The 10,348-nt window shown below is 41.7% G+C and overlaps 1 protein-coding gene across 3 annotated transcripts; it reads right to left on the bottom strand.

Moving 5' to 3' along the window:
- Positions 1-474: 474 nt before the first annotated feature.
- RBMX (RNA binding motif protein, X-linked) lies at positions 475-9,602 on the bottom strand. 3 transcript variants are annotated; one of them, XM_010012732.1, is made up of 8 exons: positions 9,479-9,602; positions 9,172-9,278; positions 3,707-3,878; positions 2,455-2,571; positions 1,975-2,089; positions 1,745-1,870; positions 1,567-1,670; positions 475-1,087 (listed from the first exon to the last, which is right to left on the bottom strand). In XM_010012732.1, the coding sequence occupies exons 1-8, from the start codon at positions 9,585-9,587 to the stop codon at positions 780-782; spliced, it is 1,158 nt and encodes a 385-aa protein (XP_010011034.1). In that variant the 5' UTR covers positions 9,588-9,602; the 3' UTR covers positions 475-779. The 3 variants fall into 3 exon arrangements, with proteins under 3 accessions (XP_010011034.1, XP_010011033.1, XP_010011035.1); XM_010012731.1 differs by having other exon boundaries at positions 1,567-1,655; positions 2,455-2,595; positions 9,479-9,599; XM_010012733.1 differs by having other exon boundaries at positions 1,567-1,655; positions 3,746-3,878; positions 9,479-9,599.
- Between the last annotated feature and the right edge of the window lie 746 nt (positions 9,603-10,348).

Below are 10,348 nucleotides of genomic sequence, written 5' to 3'. Positions count from 1 at the left end.
AAAGTGAAACACTACAGAGTTGCAAAAATTGGAAACAGTATGAGCAAGCATCGTTTTGCAGCTTCTTTGATGGAATTGGTCAAGGGGTTTTTATTGTTACAGTATTCTGGAGCTGACTTACATGTACATGATTCATTTGGAAGGGAGATCCTTTCAAACTCCCCACAAAACAGTAGGAATGCAGAAAACAGCATTATCCACTTGCTTTTTCGTGTTAAGTGAATGATATCCTCTATTTTTTCTTTACACAAGGATCTGAAGATATTTTGTACTGAGAACACTGTGACTTCAAATTCTAGGCACAACTGAACTTTGTGTGGAACAGCCCCACCACCCTCCAACACAAGCAATACTTTGTTTAAGAATGAGATGCTGAACATGTAGAACAATCCATCTCCATGTTAGATGGTTGGATGTTGTGTGGAAGATCTTAAGAACTGCTTGTTCCATTCATGAGGAAAATCAGATGGGAAGTGTGGCATTTCAGGGAAACTTTACTTTGAAAATTACAACACTAGTACACAGCTCAAGTTTCATACATTTAACATCTGCTTTTTGAAAGAAATGTTAACAATTCTGAAATGAAATTAAACACGGGTTTAACTTTTCCTCACAAAAGCATAAGTCATGGAGGGGAAAACTTAACAGGCAACAATAAAAAAAAGGTAAAAACAATTTTCCTTTTAGTAGTCCTCTGGTAGTAAAGATAGAACAACTTCCACTTTTCTTTTTTGTTTGAGAAGTTAATTTGTCTTGGTCCAAAAGTTTAAAGAGTGTTTTTAGTATCTGCTTCTGCCTCCACCTCTATCGGATCTGCTTCCACCACGGCCACCACCTCTGGGTGCTCCGCGGCTTGAACTACTGTAAGAATCACGAGGAGGTGGATAGCCCCTTTCCATGGATGGGGGAAGACCCCTGTCTTGTCTTCCAACACGATCACGGCCACTTGAGTAGACATCACTTCTGCTGCTTGAGTAACTTTCTCGGCTTCCATATCCATCTCGTGTGCTGCCGTAATCGTCATAGCGACTGCTTCCACCATAAGATGGCGGGGGCCCTCGTGCAGGTGGAGCACTACGTGAGTTACCTGCAGGGTCAATGGTCAGGTAATATGGCAACACCATAAGTTATATAGAACAATTTCAATCTGAATTTACAGAATTGCTGTATTTAAATGGTTACTGCTACTCTTTTGTACGTATCGAGATGGTCTTAATATAATCTGCCACATTAATGGTATTTAAAGTGGGGATTGCACATCAGGCAGTGAGTGGATTTGAAGACGGTGTTTATTCAGGCAGGCTCTTTACTGGGTATTCCAGAACAGCTTGTTATTTTAGAGAAGAAACTCAGCCATATTTTCCAGAGATAGTTGCAATTCTGAACTGTAGATTTTGCTTCTTTAGTATATAGCTTATTTAATATGATGGTAACCAACAACTGCACTTGCACTGTAGGGGGAAAAAAAAGCGTGCCACTTCCCCGTGAAACACAAGCAACCTAGTAAAAATCATGTTTTATGACACCTGTACAGCTTAATACATGATCCTCAAAATAGATTCTTACCATAACTATCATATGAATCTCTGTAGGAGCCTCCACTTGGATGATCCGAGTAGTCTCTGTCACGTCCACCACCGTATCCATCACGATCACTATAGGAGGAAAGACTACTAAGACTTAGTACAAGTCAGTGAGATCATGGCAAGAATAAAATGACAAAGAAAAATCCAACAGTAGGTACCTATATCCCCTAGAGGGGTATTCATCACGGGAACTGGAGTGACCATAATCACGGTAGGCATAGTCTCGAGGAGGTGGTGCATAGTCCCGCGTATCCCTGGAGCTGGGATAATCTCTGCTTGAGTAACTACAAAGAACAAGAATTGAGATGTCAGCCATGTGTCACACCTCAAAAGATCAAAATCCTTCTCTGAACAAAAAAGCCGAATGAAACGAGGAAAGGGAATTTACCCGTCTTTAGTGCTGTAGCCATCATCTCTTGGAGACATGTAGACATCTCTTCGTGATGGCATCGGTTCTCTGCGTGGAGGACCACCATAACTGTCTCTTCCACGTGACACAGGAGCTTAAGAGAAAGAGTCCAAGTTCTTAATTATCATTTAGCCACATAAAAGACTCCTCAAGGCAAGTATTAGCAGATAATATCCCTGTTTATAGGGATTTAGAAGTATCTCTGCAGCCTATATTTATAATGCTTTACGCTTCTGCTTATACAGTTCTAAAGTGGCACTAGAAGGAACGTATCATATCACACCAAATTGTTCTAAACACCTACAAAATGATACTAGCATGAAAAGAACTGATAGATTAGGAAAGAATACATTATTCCACAACACATTTACATTAGAATCAATGACTTGCTACAGTTCCTGAACTAGAACTAAGCTGCTACAGCTGATTAGACAACAAAGTAATCCAGGAGATGTTTACCTCTTCCTCCCATGCTACTGCTACGCACTGGTCCTGAAGGTGCAGATCTTTTAGGTGGAGGGCCTCCACTTCGTGGAGGTGGACCTCTCTTCATGGGAAGTGGTCCTCGAGAAGATCCTAGAAGGGTAAGCCATGAACCAACTTGTTATGTCTGTGATAGCCACCCATATGCCCCTAAAACCTGAACTACAACAACCTAGACACTTATTACCGCTACGCGATCAACAGTAAGCCTCTAAATCTAGACTTCAAAGCCGCCTCTTGGATCTTGGCCACTACCAGATGCTACTGGCAGCACTGAGAGCCCACCAAGCTAACTGTCCACAGCTCAAACTGCTATCAAGAACTGTCTTTTAGAACTTATGCAAAAGCCACAGAGTGTGACCCAAGTGAAAAAGACAAGCTGTGACTGATTACAGGTACCAGCTAAGTGTTCAACAAGTTACTATTCTCAGAAGACAAGAGCCACCTGGGAAGACGTACTAGAGAAGATCCTACAGAGAGGGAACAGAGACACTACAGAGTCTGTAGAACCTACTACACAGACTCTCCAAGACAGGAGTTTTCACTATTTCCAGGGTTTTTTCCTGCATTACAGCTTTTACTGTTATACCTCAGGTGCTGCTTGCTTTTAAGTGACAGTTCTGTTTTGATACTGAAAAGGGTCTCAATAAATAGCTGCATTTTTGATACTGAAAAGGCTCTGAATAGACAGCTATATCTTAAGTTAAAGAATATCCAGTATCAAGTAATACACTATCCTTCCACTTCAGAAAGCTTCAACTCAACACGCTTTTATAACAACAAAAAAGCCTTAGCTTCCTTAGCTCCCACTATGACCTGGAAGGATCAGTTCTAGAACTTGGTACGTTTAGACCTCTTGCTAGTAAGAATGAAAGACAGTTCCCTTTCCCTGGTGGAAGAGAATCAGTTTTTCAACTTGAATACCAGAAAGCTTCCTTTCTCACGTGCAGGGCAGGAGTTTTGCTTTTCTTTCATAGCCAAAAAGTCAAGTGGAGTGTTAGTTGTAGAAGGGAATCTTCAGATTTGAAAGCCTTTTCTTAAGGTGTACTTGCCTAATCAAAAATGTGACTAAACTGCTGAGATCACATTTCATCAGTTTATTAAAGAACAAGGAGTGCACTATTCGGCTGTTTGGCTTTTTTTTTTTTTCCAGTAGGATTATTGTCATCTTCCAATGGGATTGTCTTGTATGTTGTCCAAGTATATAATGAGAGAGGTCAATACATACCCAAGTGACTCCCTCTTGAAGGTGGTCCTCTCGCGCCACTGCCGCCTCTTCCACCTCTAAGGCCCCTGGGAGGACCTCTGCTTCGTGGAGGGGGTGGCGGCCCACGCCTCCCACCACTTTCAAAGGATGGCTTGGTTGCTTGTTCCACTTTAATTGCTTTCCCATCTAATGACTAAAGAAGAAGCTGCTTTACTTACTGCTCAGTCATGTTTGTATGTCTTAAATTAAGCCCCTCTTGCTTCACTATTATAGGGCTTCCATTTTATAAAGTTAGAGCAACTCTAGAACTGATTTGAGTCTTCAGTATTAGTCCCCATGAACTCAGCAGCATGTTGGGCCTAATTTTTACAGTACTTCATTCTTGTGGTATTGATGGAAAAAAAAACACTAATACAGAGCAGCATCAGAAAGGACTTTCAGTGAAAATACAAGTGTCCAATGATTACGGCAGCCCCATGTCACTTATTCTGCAAATGAAACACCATTTATGATCTCCAATTTACTTTCAATTGCCATGGGCTTTTGTACCCAACTAGGACTGCACCAGTAGTGACAGGATTAAGCTGAAGGTATCTTAGCTTCAGTTGGGGTTTCTGGCAATGGGGAGGCCGTTTAGTACATTGTCTTGATGTCCTGATAAAACGGTGATCATTGAAGTACTTAGAAGTAATTTCAGCATCTACAATGCAGAGCAAGTATGAGAATTCACCCCACTCCTCTACTGTTTCAGGCTGGGTTTTTAAAAGAGGTGACCGTTACATTTAGGCTATTGCTTTTCCAGAGTGGAGGTGCTTTGTGGTGGGTTTTTAGAGTTTGAAAGTGGAAGGTTTTTTCTGGAATACAGACCTGCAATAACAGGAACTCTGCAGCCAACTATTGTATCTCAAACGTGAGCAAGTGGTAAGACACAATGAGTAACAACTTCATTCATCAAATCTCTGTATAATGTTTGCACACCAAACACTTGGTAATTACAGCAGAGCCACTATCACGAGCTCTGCTGCAGTTCAGTTACTGCACATCTATCCTGACAAACATAGTTTGTCTTTTTTCGCAGTTGAAAATTTACCTCTGCTATGACAACTACTGAATTAGGCAGGCAGGAAGTGTTGCTTATGGCACTTCTTAGCTGCAATAAATGAACAAAAATATGACTGCTCGTGATGTCTTACTCTGAACTGCTGACAGGGTTTTACTGAGGTACTGAGTCTTTTTTGTACTCCACTGAAATCTAGGTCTCTCTGAACTCATCCACTTCAGTAGCTCATATTCCTCCACCATATGTAGTTGTAGCTACTGGTTGGAAAACCTGTGTGTATACCCACAGGTCCAACTGTATCCATCATGAGAAAAAGGAATTGAGATATACTAGCAATACCAATTTTGGCTTGGCTTTAACTTCATAAAATTATTTTGCTTATGGAAGGTTCTTCCAAAAGCCATTTTTGCATGACAAGCTCAACCATTCCAGGAGCAAGCATTAGTACCTCTAATCACTGGAACTTATCAGTTTGTATCATTATTTTGCCATCATCATTCATCTATCTCAGTCATCCTTCTCAAAACAGGAACAGTGGGCTTGAAGCCTTAAGCTTTGCCATCATGACCACTGCTATCCTGAGTTTCTTGACAGCTTGTTTGAAGCTTGGAAACCAAACACCATCCCCTTCTACTAACATGGGTTCTGAGAACCTGGATGCTCACTCCAAGTTCTTTAGGATTTCTTTTAGGTAGGAGGTACAGTTTCCCTTATTTCTCCTCCTGTTTCCTTCTGCCTTGTACTCATGCATCTTACCAAGGCAAAAGAGGGTTTTCTTTTGAAACTGCTTCATGCAAGCAGTCTTAAAAGGCTATGCCTAAGGTCCAAATAGACCTTTCATTAGGTCTAAGAGATTATTTTTCCTTTTATTTTGTTAACCAGAAGATATTAGTCAAAGTTTGTCCCGTTTTAAAGCAGATGGGACAACTTCATTTTATAGGTTCTTAGCTCAAAGAAGAAAGGTCTCATCCCACTGACAGATCAAACTCACACAAGCCATCTCAAAGAATTTTTCAATGAGCCCAAAGCACCAGTTGTCCACAGGAACACTCATTAATTGGTGTTTAGAACCTTGAATCAGAGTGTTGCAGTAGCATTTTAACTATGATATGGGCACCATAAAATGGAGTCACCCTGGTGCTAAAAAGCAGCTCAGTAATTGAAGGTAAAGAGTCATTTAAGGATAATAATAGATTGGCAATCATAAGAACTCTATGTGGAATGAACAATCTACACAGCTTTGTAAGATGAGCTAGGGAACCTTAACCAAACAGCATTAGAGAACTGTCCTGCAAACTGTTCCGTGTTCCAATGGGAAAGATGAATGAAATCTGGAGTTTCAGGAGTGGGTCAGAAATCAAGTATTCCAAAGAGACTGCTAGAGACACTTGCATGAAACACAGGGGGTTCCTCTTGAATGGATCATGGTACTGTTGATGCTGCAGCAGCTCCACCATTTCTGCACACTCCTTGATGGCAGATCAAATGGGCTTCCTTCCACCAAACATATTCAAGAAGTGAAGATCATTTCTTATCAGGCTGAGCTTCTACACATTGTATTGCTTCTTCACCAGAAGGCATGGAAGCACTTTCTTGTTGGTTACAGGAAGGCCACCTTCTGCAGCGCTGAGTACAGTTCAGACTGTTGTTTGGATTGTAGGATTTGCTTCCAACCTCGTAACACAGTCCAGCTGGCTTGGCAGGTCTACACTGGAATTGCATCTTTGGCTTGTCCTGGATGTTTTCTCTAAGGTCATAGCCTCTCCTTCATTATCCATTTTGCCTTCAGGACTTAAAAATCAAACAATCAGAACAGCCTACAGCACAAACTGACCATTAGAGACTTGCATTGCTTGCACTTGTGTCCAGGTATGTGCCTTTCATGACCTCAGGACTACCATGAAATGAGGTGGTTCTTAAGAAAGGCTCCTAATTTGCTATGGTAAAGTTCTCCTGGTGTTTCCTCTGGGCTGCTCAGACGTGCTAACATTGATCCAATCCTACACAGAAAGTAACTGCAGTGAAAAATCTCCACCCCCACTCCAAAATTGTTATCTTCTGACCTCCTTCTGCAGGACTGAAGTTAATCTTCAAATAAGCTTAGCCCAGTCTATGCTTGTACCATTTTAGACTGAAACATAATTAATCCCCTTCCTTCCCCCCCCAGAACACTGGATGTTTTGCATGAATACATGCAAAGCAGGAAAAAAAAAATCAAAAGCAAATTCATTCTTGCAGAATCTAAGTCAGCCTCTTCTACTAGCTCCAACTTGGAATTCCTTTGGAATGACAAAGTGAGCAACACAAGTGATGCAGAACTCCTTCCCCGTGGCTGAGCAGGTCAACTAACTCCTTACAGACTGCTTGAACTATTGTCTGCACAATGCTTCTGCTTCTTCTGCATGAGCACTCCAATCCAGCATTTGGAAATGAACAGGAAAACTCCCCAAACTGACACTTATTACAGTGCTCTCTTCCTACAGCATGTCTCCATCAGCACTCCTCCTCACATCTAGGATGCAGTCTTTTTGAGGTACAAGCAGAACTTAGGGTCCAGAAGGCTTTCTGAAGACGAAGACAAGAGACTACTTCACGAACATCTTCCATATCCTTCATATCCAACCAAGCTAGCTATGTTGAAGACATCATTCTAGGCCAAATCCCAAGTGAGGATTTTCTTTTCATACACTATTTGCTGTTCAGATTTCAAAGCTGAGGCAGGTACTTCTACACTTGTAGTGTTGAAGACAGAAACTTTTGAGAATGATGCTCCACAAGGCAGTACTCTTTCACATTTCTTGACAATGATGCAGATGGGTGCATTCCAGAACATGTAGACATTACCTCAGCCACGTTCAATCTGATTTAGCTATTTCCCTAAGTATTACTTTCCTAAACGTTTCCAATGTGACCAAACACATGCCACAACATTCAAGATTCAGAACAGTTGGTGATTATTTTCAGAGGGATTTTCATGTGAAAGTTGCACTCCACAAACACTTTGAGATCAGTGACTGAACTCCTTTCAGCGTGACAACTGTTGGTGCTTGAAGTTCAGTGAGGAAATCTGGGTTTAAGAACCTGCAGTAAGCCTTCAGAACTGTAGCAAACTACATAATTCAATTCAACAGAAGAAGCACTTTTAAGGATGTTTAGGCTGGTACAGAAAGGACATTCTCTGACTTGTCACTCTCTGCCTTGACAAAGCTAGTAACTTGTTTAAGAAAGAAGTAAGTCCCCAGAGGAAGTAACACTATTGTCATGAGGTTGTCCTGAAGCACCCAGAAACTAAGTACACAGCAGAAAGCTGGTATAACACAAACCAAGGTAGGTTTTACTATTTGTGTTCACTGTGAACACTACAGCAAGCTTGTTTATTCCCAAATATTCATCGTGCTTTACTTACTGACTGCAATGACCAACATTCTTCTTTCAATGTCTTATGCTAAGAAGACAAACAGCTACCAAAATCCCAAATGTTCATTAACCAGAATCAAGAGAGGTTTCTTCACCTTACATAAATGGCATCTCAGAGACTCTGCTTAAAGGCCAACGCAGCATGACCTTAACCCATCTGTCCCAATTAAGCATGAAAGACCAGAGCCTGAAATTCAAGGTAACAGAGAAGACAGCTTTCACTGCCTAAAGAGACAGCACCTCTATGAAGATAAGCAGCTGTTGACCAGCAAGTTGCAAACTTTTATCTAGCTTCTCAAACACAAGCCAGAACAGACAGAGATCACAACAGCCTACAATCCTTACAAACTATCCGCATATCTATCACAGGGTTTTTTGCTCCAAACCCCCAGGTTTCTCTTTTTAAAGACATCACATAGGCATTATTTCCTTTTAAAGTCATACCATTGCACTGCAGGGCGTAAACAAGCAAATTCAATTGCTAGTTCACTGCAAAGATATTTCACATTAACTGGCAAAATGCTCCTCAAGCATCCTAAGTATATTTAGGATGCAAGTCACAAATGTAGGAGTTACCTACGCATTACCAGACAGCACATCAACATCCAGCAAGCACAGTAGGGAAGTCACATTAAACCCACATGAAGGGAACCATTAATACTTTTCAACTAAGTCACTTCCCCACAGCATAATTTACACAATCCTGCATTCAAATATGATAAAAACATTGTAGGAAGCATGCAAGAATGAAAAGCTGACTACTAAAAAGCCCTCCAAATAAATTAAAGTCTAATTGACAGCCAGACTTCACTTTCTAGTTCCAAGTCCATAACTGGGAGAAAGTGATTCCAGCTTCATGGAGACAAGAGGCATTAGGACAAGTTTATTACTTGCCTCCAGGATCTCCTAACCCACTGTCTTTCCAACTTTTATTGCTAGTTAATTTACCCCACAGATCAGTACTGCTCATCAGTAGCAACAGCAACGTGTAACTGGTTTTAATTCCTACCTTCCCATTCATATCTCTGGCAGCATCTTTTGCATCTGCTGGACTCTCAAATGTGACAAAGGCAAATCCTCTGGACTTGTTGGTTTCACGATCCTTCATCAAAAGGACTGCAAAAAGAAAGCCACGTTACCCTTCCCTGTAATTAGGCAGCAACAGCTAACCTTTATTTAACCTTTTAAGCTCAGAACTTCTTAGAGGACATGAAAGCGCTATCACTTCCAGATGATCAACGCCACAAGAGTCATCACAGCTATTTTGTTGCTTTTTATTTCTTAGTATCTTAAAATAGAAAGGTTTTCCTTTGTACCTTCCACGATGCGTCCATATTTGCAGAACACAGCCTCAAGGGCTTTTTCATTTGTCTCTGTGTTCAGGCCCCCAATGAACAGCTTCCCGGGACGATCTGCTTCAACCATTTTGATTCTGGATGTGACCTATTAAGAGCAGAAGTTTATTATTAACAGAACATCAAACTGTAACAGACTTCCAACACCACCTCACGCAACATCGACGACTCCTCAAAAGTACAAGCAAGTTTTCTTGTGCCAGATGCCAGGAATTAAAAGAACAGAAAAAACGTATAATTTTTAGCCTGCAGCAACTAAGGGCAGTACTAACTTCAGTTATTTCTTCACATTCTATCGTCTATTTCAAACAGGTTAACTATAAAAAGTGGAACAAGACATTGATAAGAACTCTTCAGATGAAGTAGCATCAGTGAATATGGGAAGCTTTCAGGGTTACTACTGCCTTGACACCCTCAATAGTAAACCCAAGTACTCCCTCTACGTCCTGCCACAGATGTATTTAACATGTCAAGCAACACCAAAACATTCGCTTTCAAGTCAGCTTGGGCCAATACTCCAAATTAAGTTCATTCTTTAAGCCATTTCAAGCACATCGAGGCTATGCCGAAGTCCTGGCCTACACAACGTGTCAGCCTGAACGAATCCCAGACCATCACTGCAGCTCTACACAATAAGGCCACCACTAAGGCAAGGCGAGGGAGGAAAACGGACAAGGCAAGTGCAGCCCAAGACAAAGCGGAACCCCGGAGCGCCTCGCAAACCCCTGGCGCCCGAGTTCAAACGTGACCCTCACGCCTCCGGCCCCGTGGCGGGAAGCTCGCAGCGGGGGTTCAAGGAGGGCCGGCGCCGATCCCCCGCCGCGCGGCGGG

Source organism: Nestor notabilis, unplaced genomic scaffold, assembly GCF_000696875.1.
Source record: "Nestor notabilis isolate BGI_N333 unplaced genomic scaffold, ASM69687v1 scaffold27334, whole genome shotgun sequence".
In the NCBI taxonomy this organism is placed as follows: Eukaryota; Metazoa; Chordata; class Aves; order Psittaciformes; family Psittacidae; genus Nestor; species Nestor notabilis.
This window is presented reverse-complemented; position numbering and strand designations above follow the sequence as displayed.

Excerpts from the sequence above, each read along its gene's own strand:
- RBMX (XM_010012731.1), bottom strand. The coding sequence starts at position 9,587 with ATGGTTGAAGCAGATCGTCCCGGGAAGCTGTTCATTGGGGGCCTGAAC. Across the intron at positions 9,279-9,478 it reads ATATGGACGCATCGTGGAAG|TCCTTTTGATGAAGGATCGT; the intron begins GTACAAAGGAAA and ends TTCTTTTTGCAG. Across the intron at positions 1,656-1,744 it reads TACCCCTCTAGGGGATATAG|TGATCGTGATGGATACGGTG; the intron begins GTACCTACTGTT and ends TTCCTCCTATAG.